The 18,935-nt window shown below is 38.4% G+C and overlaps 1 protein-coding gene across 1 annotated transcript in view; it reads left to right on the forward strand.

The window, feature by feature from the left end:
* Positions 1-3,329: 3,329 nt before the first annotated feature.
* The window catches only part of galnt2 (UDP-N-acetyl-alpha-D-galactosamine:polypeptide N-acetylgalactosaminyltransferase 2), a 54,133-nt gene continuing 38,527 nt past the window's right edge, over positions 3,330-18,935 (forward strand). Inside the window, exon 1 of the mRNA XM_030771721.1 lies at positions 3,330-3,425. Coding sequence (XP_030627581.1) covers positions 3,330-3,425 — 96 coding nt within the window. The remainder of the gene's footprint in view (positions 3,426-18,935) is intronic.

Raw genomic sequence — 18,935 nt, forward strand, 5'->3', positions numbered from 1 at the left:
CCTGCTTCTACAGTCTACCACAGCTCCCTGCTACACCAGGCTTAAAACAATTACCATCAGCATTTCTCCAATGATTGAGTTTGCCAAATGGGAATAAAAGACTTGAGTGTTGTTTAAGCCCAACAGTGTGTGAAGAAACACCCAGTGTGACCAGAAAGGGTACACAGACCTGATCCCTGTCCTAATATGATGAAAAGCATTTAATCATTATGTTATTCCATTGTAGTCTGTCTACATATATCAGGGGAGAAACAGTCTATGTGTGGGTCTACTTTAAGTGTTCATGTTTCTTACAGCTGGACAAACTCAAGGGACTGTGATCTCACTAGTAGGCCCCTTATAGTAACACATTCCTGATTGGGTCATAGTCAAATACCTATAACCCTAAAGCCAAAAGAGAGGGAAATGGAGCTTGGCTGGTTGTGTGTGTGTATTAAGTCTACAGTCAAACAGTATATTAGGATTTATACATGGATGTCTGGGGAAATAACTTGGATTACTTGCATTGCCATTTCCCCCAAAGTGGAAAGAAATGACGTAGGCAGCCAAGCATTCATACTGTGTGGAAAGATTAAAGAAGCCTGTATATCTGAGAGTAAAGAGCACAGTGCTCTCCACTCCGACACAACATTTATGGTGGAAATGGCCACACTGAAAAAATGACCATGCAGAGTGATGGATTTCCTTTGTTTTCTTTCCTTTTTTTTTTTTTTTTTTTTTTTAAACTGGTGCAAGATGAGGAGAAAAGGCAAAGTGAGACTGGGCATTAGAAAGTGATAACCTTTAAAGCTCAAAACTGATTTCCCGAGGAGTTAGGTGCTAAATAGATCTTTTGAGGCAAGATTTCAGAAGAATAAAGCAGTGGAAGCCATGTACAAAGGGATGTATTGTTTCCCCATTATGATTCAAGTCCACTTTACAGTTTGAATGCTGCAGTAAACAGTACACAGATGCGTGCATATTCATATCTGATTATCAATATCTGCAAAAAGGCATATATGTGCGCAGAGCCACCTTGATGCAGAGGGTGACCTTACAATGAGGCTTATGTTAATGTCACCAAAACATCAGGAATGGCCTAATAAACATTTGGCTGTAACATTAAATCTTGTTGGACTCTTTAAAGACAATATTACTCAACAAGCTTCAAATATATCTCAAATGTAAAACTGTATTCAACAGACATCAAAGAACAATCCTGTAAGTTTGCACAAATTGTTGGCAAAAATGTTACACAGTGTATTTGTAGTTACCAACTGATAGTCATATCCTAAAAAGATATAAAGAATGGTTGTCTAGTCTTTTATGAGATTAACGGGGATTGCATGTTTGGCTGTATTAAATGTCACGAGAGTATGTTTGTTATTTGGTATGTCTGGATCTGTAGCGTTTTAAGCAGTCGAGGCAAAGTAGTTATCAAGATACAGTAATACTTTCCCAGACAAATATGGCTTGCCATGCCTTCGTCTGATTGTCCTGCACACTTTAATTAAACCAGGGCACCATGCTTGACTCAGATTCTAGAAAGTGACGCAAGTATTAATGTCCTATATCTCACTGTTAGTATTACTGTATGCCTTTCTTCCCATTTGAAAAGTAGGTCACACTCCTAGTGATTCTTTGGAATTACATATAGGAACTTAAACCAGCACTTTGTTTCTTGACAAAAACAAAGTGGGAGCAAAGTTGCATTTAAATTCAAGATTATTTCAGAAGGAATTTTTATTGACCATATTTCTCCATTTAACGGCTCTTTAGAGTACTTGAGAATACATTTGATGTAATTCTTTTCAGGACAATTTGTAAACACATAATAGAGGTATGTTTTCTTATTCATTTAAGAACTTCTTTTCTTCAGGTGTCAAAAGGAAAAGGGGTTTTTCACTGTGACAACAAACCTATGCATTTATTAGCACCTCGCTGAAACGGCAAGATAAAATTAACTTGTAATCCTATTTGAGAAAATATCCCATCACTATTTTAGCGTGTTAATTGCAACTTACAGACTTCATCTGACGTTCCCTTGAAGTGTGCGTGACATGCTCATTAAGCCCCTCACTGGTCTGTCTAATCTGAGCATTCATTGTCCCCCTTTGTATAGCCTTTCCCCTTCCGACTGTGCTAATCACAACAAGAGAGGGAAGTCTGTCATCCCCAGTCATGACATGTCATTATGCCAACCACAAATATGCTGGACAATCTGTCTTCCAGACATCAAAGGGGTGTTTCTGAGTAAATCGTAAATAAAAATTATGTGGAAAATGCCTGTGCTTTTGTGTTATACTGGCTCTTGTCCCAAATATTTATAAGAGGTATTCACAGTTTTAGCATGATACAATCAGTTTGTGACTTCATGACCTTTAATAAAGTGTTTCCTTATGATGCCAAGATTGATGTTTTAAGACATCATGAGCAAATAGGGTCTGCCCTCCTGACCTTAGATTATCGTAATCCATGATTTAGAAATATTCTGAAGGGGTCCAAGCAAGGAGTAGGATGGTGAGTTGGAAACTCAGCAACTCATGACTGCAAGAATCCATTTACCTGATATCAACCTCACTTTGTTTTCAATCAGTACAGAATGGACAAGTTAAATTATTTTCAATTTAATTTACAACTTTCTTTAAATTGCTGGTAATCTTCATAACCGGTAAATAAAACTGACAGATTTATTAGAAGAGTTATTTAGTAAATTAAAGGGATAGATTGAGAAAATTACAATTTAGATATTACTGTGAAACAGCTGACATAATGGGTGTAGGCACATACGATGATCCAAAATAACTGGAAAGAAATTTAACTAATTTAACTTATTGCTTCAAGAGTGACAAGAGTTGAAGGTGGCCCCCACGACTGATTTTTAAATGTTTCCATTGAAGATCTGTCAAGATACATTGCATCTTGGTTGCTTATCTTTGCATTGTCTCTTCTCTCGGCGAGGCGTTCGCTTCCGCTTAATGTGGAGGGTGTAGAATCGTTTTTCATTTGTATTAATCATTCATCAACATCTAATACTGACTCAAAATAACCGCGGTCTTGTGTTTCAACCATTGTAATCTCACGACAATGATCTCTATTTGAACGTTAAAGCTGACGATGAATATACCCACCCCCACCCCTCCTCTGTTGGTGTCTCTGCGGAGCGTGATTGGATTAAAGTCGGTTACCCTTTCCCCTCTAACCCGGTGATGTTGGCTGTTTCCTGCTCGGTCGACTCAATTGCTAGAGCGTTTCTTTAGCACCGTTCGGCAAGACACACAGCGATCCTACTCGGACACCAGTGGCTAAAGCCAGTCACTGTTTCTTTTCTTCACGTCCAAATCACAGCAATGCGAAGAAAATCAAGGATACTACTATGTTTCGCAGTCCTTTGGGTGCTTGGAATCGCATATTATTTCTATTCGGGAACAACGCTGAGTCGAAAGGTAGGTTTTTTTCTGATCTGCTGTGCTAATGATGAATGTTAATACATCCCCAAAAAGCAAGTTATTTGACTTTGTGGCATTAAAATGATAAAAAAAAGATACTGTAGTCAGAAAGACAAGAGAAGGAGTAACGCATATAACACGTTATAACAAGCCAGGTTACTCGTTATTCAAAAGACGAAAGCGATAGTCTTATCACGGTGTGTATTCAGCGCTGCTGGTATCCCTCTGCCGTGATTGAACTGGTGGACAGTAAGCGTTGCTTTAATAGACTCTGAGCCTGCATGGATCACATTTTAACAGGGAATTCAGCACAAGTTTCTTACGAAGGGCTGGCTTTGAATTCGCCTTGGGAATCTGATGTTAAGTCGAGGTGGCTTTTTTTTACGGTTATGTAGTCATTAAAAGCTGTTCTTTTTGCTCCTGGCGAGCTAACCAGCATTTACTGAGCTAGCTGTGTTACAAGTCCATCTGAACAGCCCGAGCTGGGAGCTCTGTTTCCCATTCAAGATCCGAATTGTGAGCGATCAGTTCAGATTTTCTTACGCGTGGCGCCGGACATTTTGTCCTTTAAAATACTGTGTTTAACACTCCCAATACTTGTATTTTCCTTTACGAGAACTGACATCACACTGTAACATTAGTCAAAATCCAAGACGGTAAGCGGATAGACAGGATTTAGATACAATTTCACGTTGTAACTTTTTTGTTACGGGGGACCGTAATGTATTTCCAAAGCTCTGTACACGGTTTCTGGTGACCGTAACGTTGTACCGATTAAGTGGTGCTTATAACTTTGTAAATTGAATCCCCCGTCGCATGTTGACATGTATTGATATGGGAGGCTATATACATGAAATTGAATCAAAACAGAGCATCGTTTTGAGCTTCGATTATTGGTTTAACCAGGGATTGCGCAGCAATGGCTCATACGGTATCCTTTTGTGACGCGAGGCTGGTTAGTTGCAAACGGGTGTCACTAAACCATCGTAAGTGCCTGTTTTTGTAGTTGCCTGCCCCGTGTAGATGATTCCAAATATAGTGCATTATGATTAAGAGGGCTCCTCTGTCTGCAAGCCATGTTTTCTGTACCTCAAACCGTCCACATACCATCTGCCGGCTTTTGATTATCATGAGGGACGGATGGTGCTCAACAATACTCTTGATGAAAGAAGATGTAATCCCTATTGTAGGTAGTTAACAGTGATTACTTATAACAGTGGTTCTCAATCCTAGGCCTGGTGACTCGCAAGATAACAAAATTTTGCTGTAGCCCAGCACGATCATACTTGATTCAGTTTATCTCCTGACTGCTGAGGACATGGTGTATGCTAAAATGTGCAGTCTAGTGGGTCTCCAGTGAATGAAGTGAAACACTACAGCTCCTCAAAACTGTACTCCTCAGTAACATTTAAAGTTCATTATGCTATTGAAATACTGACTCGGATTAAAATGTGAAATTTTCTGCCCCTGTCAAATTGTTTGGCAAATGTCAGTGCTTCACAGGAATGAGACATGCTGTCAGTCATCTCACAGAATAGTTATTTTTCTTTATCTCACAAACACGTATGGCTTAGTTATGTTTCAGTTTGGGCATAGGTGGTTTGATTTCTACTGCTGTTTTAACTCCCTCTAAATGGCTAATCAAAAACTGCTGCTGCCCCTTTCAGACTCTAACAGTTTCAACTTATTAGTTTAACTGAAATGAAATGGTTACCTTGTGCAGCATAGTTCTATGGTCTAGTAACAAAACAGCGGAATGTCTGTGTCAAAGCTGGATAATAACCGCTTGTAAACACTTGTCTTGACATCATACTCTGATGCTGCAGTCCAGTGTGAACTCTTTTGTGAGTTTAACATGTGGGGTTCAAACAGATGATGTATTTATATCCCTGAAATTGCGCTTCAAAATGTGCTGGATTTGGGAAGAAGCTGAAACTACGTGCCCTCTTTGCCAAAGTCATCTTGTTTCTCCCTTGGTGTTTGTCTTGTTATGCAATGGATTTTTAGCAGATGTTGAGGTTTGTGCCTCAGACACTAGGAAATGAGTTCCTGCATGCCTGGGTAGCAAGGGGGGGGGGGTATTGTTCAAAAGGCATTTGGACAATTAAAACAATGTGATACAAGGCGCATGTCAGGTGATTCAGACTGTCACTGTCAGGGGGTCAGAAGAGGTGTGTTTTCCCTGATGTTTGTTTTTGTTTTGTTTTTTTTTTGTTTGTTTTTTTTATTTTTTGTTTTTGTTTTGTTTTTTCTGTTTTATTTTTGAGACCCACAGCTGTTCAAGGGAGTGAAGTGTTGACAGAGACAGACAGGGTACTTTTATCTCTGCAGAGAATGCATTTTGATCTGATCTTCGCTCCACAACACAATTATTGACAGCCTGATTGTTCTGCCATGGCTTGGCTGAGTGACTCTGGTAGTGCAATGATGGGGAACATGCTGCTCTCAACTCCTTCAAATCTAAGCGTGTTTGGATCAGATTGCCTCAATTTTTAAGGGCAGATAATATGTCAAGATGGTCTTCGAAAAGTCGACATGTGCACTACATTTCAAAGTCAAAATGAATTCCGCCTCTACATCATTGTCCGACTCAGAGGAATGGACAGCTATAATTGACCTTGTTTTCAGGGGTTGTTTTTTCTTCAAAGTGAGTTACAACTTGTGATTAACCCTTTCATCCATACAAACACACCCATCTCAAGACTATCAACTTTTGACGGGCCATAATGTAGAGGCAAAGGGGCAGTTCTCATGAATTACTGAGTTCATTAATGTCAGGCTTGAAATTTTTAAAAGATATTGATCTGGTTTCGTCTTTTTTGGAGCATGAAATGTAAAATATGAGATCATTGTGAATATTATCATATGCGTTATATAATCTCATATTGTGTTGCATATTTTTGACAGATTTCCACAGTTCCACACCAACTAGTTTCATGTTTTTTTTTTTGTGTTTTTCAGATGAACAGAGAGAATTTTCAAAATTTTGATGCTTAATATTAAACCTTAAAATGAAGAATCAGAATTGACATTTAAAATTTTAATTTCATGACTGTCTAAATCCATAAGGCATTTGGTATGTGTTTTGGAGATGATATCCAGATTGCAGTGATGAGTTTTAACATTATGATAATAGGAATTTCATTTACATTTTATAATTAATCAGTGTCAAAGTAATTTGTTAGGGTCATTGGATCTGTAGTGCCTGAAAGAAGGCATTGCTTGTAACCCCCATTTAAATCATTTAAACCATTTGCATGGTCAGTTTTTCAGTTATGGCCTTCAAAATTGTGGTGCACTACTTATGTTCATGTCTATGGAACTAACACAGCAGCTTTATTAATCATTTATTGTGGAACATTAGGTACAAACGAATGACCTCCTTGATATCACTCCAATAGTACTACAACTTAGTGGCTGTGTAAAATCTTTTCTTCCCTTCATAACAGGCCTACATAATGTCCATGTCATATTGATCTTAATACAGGTGAGAATACAGATTTTCAGAATACAAAAATGAGAGAATACAGTGTTAAGCACTGTTGATATAAGTTACTTACATAGCAATGGGTTACTGTGCCCATATGACTTTTTTTTCACAAACACAGTAATGTAAAGGATTACAGTTTCAATATTAGTAAAAAGATTCCTTACAAACTAAAATGATGTTTATCACTTTTGTTACATCTGTTTTTCTATAAGTTCCTCTGTAGATTGCCATGGCCTTTGTGGACTTGCCAGCTTTAACTGAATAACTGAAAATAGAAATCATCTGTATCTTAGACGTAATTCTGATAAATATGAATCTTGAGGTGAAAGTTACTTGTGTGGCAATGCTGGGGAAGAGATCAGCATCATACTTGTCTTCCCAGCTCAGGACTTCCACGCTATTTTCCCATTATTTCTTTCAGTAAAGAAATGCAGGCATGGAGAGAAACATCTGCACTGTTTCTGGCAGAAGCAGGATGCTTCTTTGGTATCAATCACTCCAGGCGCTGTAGAGATCAGATGTATAATTTCAGCTTGAGAAAAATAAAATCTGTACATATGCCTAATTATTTCAGACTTCTTAAACTTATTTTTGAACGTGTTATTTTTAACCGACTCGCTAGATGAATTCTCATTGTCCCAGGCGCTGATTTTAGGTACGGAGCTACTAATTCACTGCTTGCTTTTATGTGGCCCTCCGCTCCTTTAAAGAGACTAACAGATCGGGCCCGAGGAAGTTGCTCAAGGAGAGTGTCAGCATTTGTAATGCTAGTACCACCGGATACCGTTAGTGCAGCCAGGTTCTCCAAGACAGGATTCCTGCTGAACCTAGCTGAACATTCAAGTATTTGTTAGTCACACTATGTAAGCCTTACACAGACACACCTGATGGGCCACAGTCCACCATGTGATGTAAATGATAACAGAGGTTACACTCTCAGATATTCATTTTGTACTTGACAATTGTGATGCAAGGGTACACACTGAAACTGTCAGTAAGCAGAAACAAACGCTTTCTAGAAACAGCGCTAACATTGTTTTCTTTTTGTTGTTTTGTTCTTTCATTGTTTTGCTTTTCCTTTTTTGTTTGCTTTTTTTTTGTGTGATTTATACCCATTCTCCAAGTCCAGCCAGTTTTTATACAATAGGAAACACCTACCATGACAAAACCCTTACATCAGTCCAGTGAGGATCAGGTGCATACATCCGCTGAACCACGCAAAGTCCACAAAGGTGCCGCTTCTCTTCACCTGCAAGTCTATTAGTATCTCCACAGGAACACTGCATCTGTGGGGCCCCCTTTAGGAAATTAGGAGATGTCCGGCCCTGACTGGTGATAATGATGATAAAATTCAAACTCATGACCTCAGTGTTGGAACACAGCACAATTTACTGTTGTGCACACACTAACAATCCCCCAGGACTAACATTCTTTACTGCCTATCAAGTTACATTCATAGAATAAGAGAGGCGTGGTATGTTCCGCTAGTCAGGGACCTGTTATAATGTCTGATGACTCCAGTAATTCTGTGTAGTCCAGTGGAGATGCTGGCAATTGGCAAGCACAGTCCATTCACGCTGCACCCAATTGATTTGATTTTAAGCTTTATTTTAAACACGCAACGTTCGGAGAAGCTATCAGGACAAAATATCGTCTTCATATTTGTTCTGAAATGTAATTAAAGACTTCCCATTTCTCAGTGTGTTTTCTGAGATACCTGGATTGCTGAAGTATCCCCTTTTTAACAGTGGCCCTTGGTGTTTCAACAGATTTTAAGTTCTCATTGTTAAACTGGCAAAGACCGTATCATTTCTCTGGATGCGTGGATGATTAGTCAAGCATGGCAGCTTACTTAAAAGCTTACATCCCCATTTAATCAGTTTCATAGTAAAATTAAGGAGGGAAATGAATAGAAAACTCGAAAAGGTCAGCAGACAAAATTTCTAAGAAGAAACCGAATTTAATATGTTTCTAAAATTGGGCTCAGCAGCATGCAATTTTAATGCATCGCTCAAATGCTTAATAATACTTGGAAAAGAAGATCTGTGGTATTGGACAATTCTCATGTGTTATGGAGGTGATAATTTCATTGTCAGAAATGCTATATGCCTATGTGACATGGCCATTATATGAAAGGAAGTGGGTGCTTTTTTGTAATGAGCAAGCTGTTCAGATATTTTGCAATTTTACCATTTTGAGGCATTTCCAGCCAGATTCTTTTTGCTGCAATGCACCCAAGGTCATTATTGTAGCTACTGGACGTAAATAAATGAATAAATATTCAGTATGTATTTTTTTCATAAAATAATTTACACTTTGCCCAGTAGCTTTTAAATAGGAGGTTAAAAAGCTTATATTAAAATGAGTTAAGGAAAAAAAACATGGAGGCCCATCATATTTCTCATCTCCATTGTATCTCTGTCTACACAAGAATTTTTCTTAATCAACATTTTGTTCCTTTTAAAAAGAAAGCTCTTCTCCATAGGTTTTTTTTTTCAGTACTGAGATTTAAAAAATAAAAGCTTATCATATAAAATGTGTAAAACCACTAAAATAAACAGAATGGTTACTTAAGTGGAGCAGTTACGGTAATTTTTGCCCTTTATGTTTCTGCTCAAAGTTGGATTTCGGATCTGGATTTCGCACCTCATTAGAAGTACCCTAATATGTTGATGGAAAGGTCAGTAAACACACGTGTGACAACATGTGAAAAGAAAGGCTTACGTAGGAATCAGCCGCAGATAATCAATAGTTAAGGTTTGTCACTGTATGAAGTACAGTACTCTCTCTCTCTCGTCTCAATATGAAGAGCAGAGTCTGCTGTTTCTCTTGTATCCTGAACTCAAATCCTGATCGGGACAAACCTATTCACCAAAGCAACATGTATCACAACGTGAAATGGAAATCAGCTTTAGAGTCGTTTCTCACGGATATTCTGCAGAAAAAAAGCAAAAAAGCAAAAAAAAAAAAAAAAAAATCATGGCAAGGTCAGTGTAAAAGCAAACTACAAGCTAGATGCATTGATTGTCTATCATTGTATTGTCACAGACAGAGAACAGAACAGTTGCTTACCCTTCAGACATCTTTCAGGCCTCTCTGACCTAGCGCAAAGCACCTTGTAAAGTGAAAATGTAACCTGGAAAAAACACACACACACACACACTGCTTTACTTCAAGAGGTGCTAGATTCTACAAGAAACATCAGAGACGTTGGCATTGCATGGTTTCGTGAGAGAAGAGCCACAGTTATAAAAAGCACAAACTTGAAAGTGGTATCTTGAAATAGAAGCAATGTGCCGCTAGTAGCAGCCCAAAATGCTTTTGCATTGTCCATGTAAGCTGCTTTCTGAGAAACAACAGATCAGACAGATCACTTAGCCTATCATCCCTAAAATATTTCAAGAAATACACTAAAATAACCACAAGAACTCTTCTGTGTCGTAAAGATCTCCAGAGATGTCAGCTGTGGGAAAGTGAGAGAAATGAAACGTTTTTGAGGCTCAGTTCTTTGCCTCTTGATATTGCTGAATACAGTTAGCCTAAATATATCCCTGTAATTTTTGAACGCTTGCACTTATGTTTTGATCTTCCAACAAGTTCTCTAAATGCCACAGAGCTTTTAATCTTTACGGAATAAAAAGGTTGTGATTATGGTTACTATATGATGAGCATGATTTGGTGTTTAACTTTTCAAAGAGGGAGTGTGCATGTTACGTTGAAGTCTTGGGACTCCAAAGACTTAAAGTACAAATGATAATATCTTACCTTTCACACCACAGCAATAATGGTCCTTTTCCTACTGCTGCGTTGGGACGTGGCTGTCAAAATGAGTCATTCAAATTCTGAATATATTTCCGTTACCCATCCTATATATAGTTCCAGTACCAAAATTTTGGCCTACTCTAGAGTAGACACCAATTAGCTTAAAAAAAAAAAAATATTTCTGTGGAAGCATTTCCTCTGTCTGAATATTAGCACATATCTCATTCACCTTACAAAAAAAAACCTCCTCAGTGTAACACAATGGCTTCAAGATGATTCATTTTGCAGAGTTGATGTTTAAGCTCCTTGTTGTTCATATCATTGCAGAAAATGGTGTCAGCAGTAAAACTGACGGTGTTTTTCTTGTTTCCCCTTTTAATGCTACTTCCTAATTTTTTTCTCAGTTTAATAGTGCTTTGAACAGTGCTATGAAACAAATAGGAACTCCACATGCGTAGCATTTGCAGCTCTGCTTGGCAGAAATGTTTTGTAAAATGAAAAAGTGGTATAGGCCAACTTACTAAAACCTCTCCTGCAGCTTATGGTACATAGGTCTCATCAAACAAATGGCCGTTTTGTTGCTTCACGTTTCATGGAACCACGGAGCATAACGTAAAGGTCATTCTGTGTTTTGTCCTGGTGCTTTAAATCTGTTAATTGTCTTTGGGTTCAGATTGCTAGCCTATATTCTGGCAACATGAGCTAGTTTCATGTGTAAAAAAAAGCAAAATGATCCTCCCATAGCTGGCTGAGTCAGGCCTTTGATGTGAGAGGTCAGTCATTGTTTCTGAGAGTTTCAGGCATTGGATTTCCCCATGCTGGCTTTGCCTTACAGTACAGTGCAGTAAGCTATCTGTTCCATTTTTTTTTTTTTAGCTAGTACAAGGAACACTCTTAAGTCTCTTGACATAGTCCTAAGTCTGGATTTTATATGAGGATCATATTGCAAGCTTTTGTGGGAATTATGCCATTCATTGTATGTTTGCGTTTTATGCAGTTGTTGTATTTAGTAAAATTATGCGCATGACTGGACTATGATTTGATTTAACACAGATGTACTCCCTAGACAAACAGATTGTCCTTTTACATGGCAAATATATTTCAGCTGGTTTGTAAACTGCTCTGCTTCGTGCTTGTTTGGATATTTGACATGTTTGTTTTGCAATCTCTTAAGCTTGAGAAGTACTGCTAACACACTCGACTAATTGTTGCCATCTCGGTTTCTTGATACCAGTTAAAGTTAGTGCAAAGTACATTTCTTGGCCTCTGAATGCTTGATGTTCAGATGACACCATCTGACCACTCTATAAGAGTAAAGAGCCAATGAAATGAGAAAGAGAGAATAAGAGAGTAGGCTAAATCCTTATACTGGGCTAAATCTTTATATTGGGAATTTGTAATAGCCAGCTTTATTCAAGCGCTGTTTTTTATTGAGGGTGAGATATGTCTATAGTTCAATTTGAAAGCAGGGTTGATGTACAGATCTGTCTTCAGATGACCTAACACAAAATGCCATGAAAGAACACAGGACTTGCTTCTCTTAATATGCCATGCCTTAACAATGCTGTTTTACCTGTGTAAAGTACTCTCCAAAACAGGCTTGACATTATAGTCCTTACTGTATTAATATAACTGTTATCCACAGTGCAGAAATGTGTTGCTGCACGAGTTTTATTGGGTCCTTTGCACAGAAGTCATTTGTTAAATGATCGATATAATTGAGATAATAAAGGCACAGTAATGGCTTCAGGAAGTCTCCGGCTTCGTGGGGTGGGATTAAAAAACAACAGACAACAAACAGAGGTCAGGAAAAACTCACGGTTCTCCATGTGGCTATTGCCGCATGTTAAAGTTTTTACCACCTAAAATTCATAAGTTTTATCACCATGTGACACCATTTATAATTGAGTGATTGCTTTAAAATGTGTTTTTCCCCAGAAAACCCAAAATACTTTTCCTAGGAATGGAGCTTCTTAACATGTTGAAAACTGAGTCTGTGTATGATTCTTTTTCTCATGCTAAAGGCCTAAAGGCATCAATGAGAAGAGAACTTCAAAGAAACCAACAAAACACACAAAACATTCAATAATTTATCATTGGAAGTATCTTGCATTCCTCTTTTGCCTAATGCCTACCATAAGATTTTTATTCTGACAAACAGTGACATTTCAGACTGTTTCAGCAGCTTTTCCCCCGTCTTCCTATGAATTTTGCAACAGAATCCAGACAAAATGAAAAGTGCTTGATAGGAGACCACAGTACAGCTGCCAATTACTAGAGTGCTTATTTGTAGTCCGTTACACCTTACGATTCCTTTAGAAAAAATGCATTTAGCAACCCCTTCAGAACCTTTGAAGAAATGCAATGAGTTGTTTTTAGTTTCATGGCTTTCAAGGTTCATTAAGGGGATAATTGAGTCATCAGCGATTGAGCCCCCCATCCCATATGACGGCACTTTAGAATTTGTTTTGCTATTATCCTGTCAGAAACACGAGAAGAACTTGTTTCTGTTATTTTTTTACTGGAGTCGGATAGGGCATCACCAATTTGCATAGTCACCTCAAATTATTTGCATACACGATAAAAATGATAAAACGGCTATGGAAAATATACAGTGCAGGTAATGATCTATAAAATGAGGTTACGTTGTGTTATTCTCCAACATTAAATCCGCAATATTTAAAAATTGTCTCCGGCTTAATGTAGCTTTGTAGTCATTCTGGATTTGCTGTTTCGTTGCCGCATAAAAATGAAGCAGTATGCATTTTGGTCCATTTATCATCCATCACCATGCAGCAAGGCCATTTATGATGGTTGTTAAACGGTTTAAAACGGTTTAAAAAACAACTAAGCTAAAACGCTGAAAATAAGCCATTCCCATTAGTGATTCCTTTTATTTATTCATTTATTTATTTAACTGAAACTGTGTTTGCTTGGTAGAGGATGGAAGTGTATGTTTCTCCAGTAGGTCATGAGGAAAATGGTTCAGAAGAGAAAAAAATTTCAAGGGCAACACTGTTGGAGAATTCCAGAACTGGATTGGATCCTGGAGTCTGCTTTTTTTCTTGAAACCTCTCCAGACAGCGTCTTGGCATGGGGGTGACGTCTGAGCTGGAAATTTGCTATAGAACAACCAACAGATGCACAGCACACCCCTGATGGGTTTGGTGTTTTTTGCAGAAGAATTCATATGCAGAAGAGAACCTTATACGTGTTGCAAAAATGTGCATGTTTGACATTTTTTAGCTGTTTTGCTTTCACCAGTTCCTGGACTCTTGTTCAAGGTAAAAGTGTGTTGTAGATGTTGCAGAGCACCCAGACATTCTACTCTAAAAGCTTGTTGTCTCTGATAGACTGCCAAGGGATGGATACAAGTGAGTGTTTTAGGAAGACAGTCACCTTAAATGCACTACGAAAAACACAAATGAAAATTCACCACAAAATCAATAACTGCCAATTTTTGAGCAGTGTTTTTCCCAAGCAAATGGATACTTTGAGAAATGAGTCGTCTGAAATATATTATATCTCAGTATAGGTATTGGGTTATGTAGTATTTTTGTTCTTTGCATAAGGTACCAGTCGTTACAGAGATGACTACATATAAACAAATAAGTACAAAAAGTCTTCTGTGTCAGCTTAGAATATTTCATCCCTCCTTCTTACAATTCTTAAATTCACAGTAGCCTATTAGATCATTTTATTGTCTTAAGTTGAAGGTTTGGGCAAAGGTAATTGAATCACTCCCTTATTCCTGGGCAGAATTATGAATGCAAGGCCAAGGGTGCAGTGTATCTGACAGTCTCTCATGTTCTGTTCTGTCCTGTATAATTAGAGAACTCTGTGCAGGCATTGAAAACAGAGCTGCTCAAGTGCCCCATGTTTAGTTGGTGTACCAGCTTTCTGTGTTTATATCGAATGTACATTCAAGTATAAGAGTTGAATGGGCAGATCACTGTTTAAACACTACGTTACAGTTGAATTGTTTAAAGCAGACTTTGATAAACTGCATAGGAGCCCTGCACAGATGAGAAATGATGTTACTGGTCTCTTATGAAAAAACCTCAAGAATATCTGCTGTCTCTGCAGTGTCAGGCTGAATGGAACAGGCAATTTGTATGTATACTGCCCACACGTAAAGGCCAGTGGAACACACAGGTGCTGCTGATCCATGTGGGGTTATCTTAAATCGAGACATGAATTTCATACAGCCATTGAAATAATTTTGAACGGCTTGAGTTTATATATTTTGTGAAAATATTTTGTTGTTAAATTAACTGGTATTATCGACTCATCGGAGAGTGAGTCAAAGAGCACAGCTGTCTTGAACTTTTTTTTTTTAGACAGATATGAGTGAGACAAGATGCCTTCAGTTCAGTTTGTCAGATTTCTGCACCTCAAGGTCGCAAGCAAATGGTAGCAGGTCTCAAACCGGTACTCAATGCCACCAGGATTGCCACTATTGATTAGACTTCAGTCTTACTGAAATGCAGACAGTTTGGCGACCTAATAAAGACTCATACACTCGCACAACTCCCTCTTAAAACTGAGCCTCGCAGCTCACTACTTACTGCATGACAAAGACGCCACGGGATAAAGACACTAGTATTTTTAGCAAAGTTAATGGGAAGAAGAACATTTAAAAAAAAAAAAAAAGCTGCTCGTTATGAGTCATTACAGCAGTTTTGCTCTCGGTCCAAAGTTACAAGATTTGCTCAAGTTAAAGAGGTAATTTTGAAAATGTATGAATCCTAGCTGGCTTATCCAGGATTGTGTTTATGTAGCACGGTGAAGAAAAACTTGTGAATCCTTTACTGTAGAGTATAATATTCTCCTATGATCATGACTCGGGTTTCCATAACTCCCTGCTATCTTTATCCTTGCTATGGTTACCTCTCAATGTTGTAATGAAATTCTTCTGACCTGAGAATATTGGTCATTGTCTTAGAAGAGGCAAATATTGAAGATATTGGCTAAATCAAAAAACTGTCAGAAAAGAAATGAATGCAAGAGAGGTGATTGAAGATCTGAGGAACACTGTAACCTTCAGTGGTATGCTCTACAGTGGATGGATGACTGGGAGACACATTTGCTTTTATGAAGCTGTCATGTCTTGCCACTGCACTCAGTTTCTCTTTGAAATATTTTAATGTCATTATCATTGTCATTATTAAAGTTGTCTTTTGGATGGCTAAGATCTTTAAAAAAGTAAGATCCTCTTAAGTAATCAGCATTTGTGGATATGAAGAGCTGCTATACCCAAAAAGATCTATTTAACTTAACTGAAATTTCACTGTGTTTTGGCATCCTTGTGGGCCCACTTAAGCCAGGCTTGAGCATCCATTGCATGGTAATTAACAGAACCCTGACAGTGCTGACGTTTGCCTTACGTGAATGTAACGTTTCCCTAGCGCACAACCACTCTCTCTCTTGAGAATGTTTGAGGTGATCAGTTGAAATATCTCAGTCCCATTGGGAAAGAGTAACATGTGCACCTGCACAATATTTCAGTCCTCATTACTCATGTTTATTTGGTTTAATTAGAACATTTTCATCAAGTTGTTTAGCTGAGCAGAGAACAGATTTTTTTTTTCTACATTCTGCAGTTCTCTGCGCACACACAATTGGCAGGATGTCTGATTAGATTCAATATGTCATGCCATCCTTAGTGGTAAGGTTTATTTGAATTTACACCTTCTTATTTGCATCCAGTACCACACATTTGGATAACAGTGTTACCTTTGACAAGATTGTAAGGCAGAGAAATGTCTGTCTTGGGTTTAATGCTTACCTTATTCACAGTCCAAAAGGCTGCTGCCTGATCTCAAAGCTCCCTGTCTGACTCCTCACCACCTGACAGACCCTGCTGCTGAACTGTTTTGCTTTGTCATGCAGTAAGACAGACTGCCTGCCTTCCTCCTACTAAAGGAACCCCACAGAGCTGGCTGGCAACCTTGTTAGATCCGTGCTTTGGCCTCTCTCCGCTGTTGAAAAATGCTAAGAAATGATCAACCTTGTGTGGCAAAGTTAGCAAACATGCCAGCAGCCATCTCCAGCTGCTCAGTGTTGTTGAGGACAAATGAGCCGAGAATGGACAATTAATCCTGATTTGCATATCTGATTAGAAAAATACACTTGTGAGAGTCACATTAGTCACACTGTCAACAGCAGACATTCCTTTGATCGCAGTCAGAGTTCAAGATTCAACCTGATCTCTTTAAAACTTCTAATTGTGGCATATTGGATAGTACAGAATTTTAAACTACCAAATCCAAATATTCCAGAATTTTGATGATGATGATGATAACAATCAGTCTTTTCTGTGGCCGGTCTCGTTACTGGCCAGTTAGTCAGACTTGTTATTGGTCATTGGCAGGAGACTGGATCACAAACGCTTCCTATGAATAATCTCTATTCCAAGACAGTGAATCTGAAATAAGTGCTCAGTGCTAATTTAGCATGGAAAGGTGTTCTGTCTAAACTCAAAAATGCTGTCAGAACCAATTTTTCCCCTCCGGCCTTGGCCAAACTAATCTCAGTTATCAGCAATCTTTTTCCTGTTCTGTAATACTGTTTTGCTACCATGCCTGTGAAGATGGATGTATTGATAGCACTGGTAATACTAGCAGTCAAATGCAAGCATGCCATCTATGGCTGACCAAGTGGAAAGATTATGTGAAGTGACCGATGCATGGTTATGTGCTGGAAAATTATACAAAAAGATGCCTTAAGGTTATGTAGCATTAGCAAAATATTTTTTAAGGATGTGGAAAAAAGCCCAATGGAGCAGTGCCCTTTTCTTGAGAAAAGAAATTGCAAAGCCTGAAAGCGCTTCAGTTGAGGCAGTACTTCATATTCTGAGTCTTTCTTGGCGGCCTGTAATGAAACCTGTGCAGAGGAGGTGATGTGGGACTGGGCCAGATAGGTGAAGGACATCAACTGTAAGTGTTTGTCTATTTTGTTTTGTTCTTTTTTTTTTTTTTTTAGTTGCTACATTGACACCCTGTGCTGCAGGGTCTCCTGTTTTCACTTTTCTTCATTTACATAAAATGAAAAGGCCTTTTGTGCATACAGTGTAACATAAGTGTAGTCTTGGCTACGGTTCTCTTTCAGCTCACAAACAATCTATGTGCATGTCTGTTTAAGCCTGGGTGATGTAGGCTACTGGCCAACTGTCTCATTTGGTGTGGTGTAATCCTGCTCTGTGTTTAGCATGTTTCACTTCATCTCGGCGACAGAGGTTTCTTGAAAGAAGTAATGGCTCTGACTTGCAGAATCAGAAGAATGTCTTTCATGCTTGACAGACATTGGTTTTAAATGGTTTATTTAAATCAGTCTGATTTGCGAGACGAGAGACTCAGAAGTGGAACATCCACGTTTGCATGTAAGTCGGAAGCGAAGATCTCTGGCGGGCCCTCACTGACAAAGCAGAACTGCTCCAGGATTAAAAGAACTTAGTCAGCATGTAAACTTGTTCCCTGTTGTGCCAAGTTCCACAGAGCAAATCATTTAGCAAATTATTTATCAATTTTTATACAGTATGACTTTGCCCCAGCATTTTATGAACACTGTGGTCTGAAGTCCTCATAATTAAAACATGTTTTATAGTACAAAGTATATGAGACTAATTCTGAACTTAAAACACGAAGTTATAAGTTTATAGTATTAAGTATCATGTGTCCATGCCACATTTGGACCTACCAGGGACTGGTATTTTTTTTTTTCTTTCTGTTGGTATCCCATTTTACCCCACATTTAAATAACTGATCAAAATAAATATGGCACAGAACACCGAGGTCATAAAAGTCGAAAATAAAAGTGAAATGTATAGGCCTAAATTGTGCTGGATCCCAGGTGTAGAGCTCTGTAAAACCATTGTTCTTTGATATATCCCTGGTTTTGATTTGAAAGAAAAGGAAGACTTCATTCGGCTAGAACCACAGATCAATTAATTTTTCTTTTGCTTGTACATATGACTGTGTCCTGTCCAGTTATGCTCTGCATTATCAGCCCAAATCTTGGCAGAGACATCAGTACATTTTAGCTCCTAGCATCATTTGCATTCAGGGACTGAAGAGTACAATCAGTGATTGATTTGGTGTGGAGATGGGTTTTCCACAGTCACCAGCAAGGAAAAGGATATTTATGGTGTTTGTGCCCTCTGCTGCTCCCTTGTTCAACTTTTCTTCTCAGTGATGTGCACTTTGACTTCAATAAAAAGAATTATAACAGGAGCTCTTAGTACTTCGGAGTCAAGT

The sequence above is a fragment of the Chanos chanos genome, chromosome 4, assembly GCF_902362185.1.
Source record: "Chanos chanos chromosome 4, fChaCha1.1, whole genome shotgun sequence".
In the NCBI taxonomy this organism is placed as follows: Eukaryota; Metazoa; Chordata; class Actinopteri; order Gonorynchiformes; family Chanidae; genus Chanos; species Chanos chanos.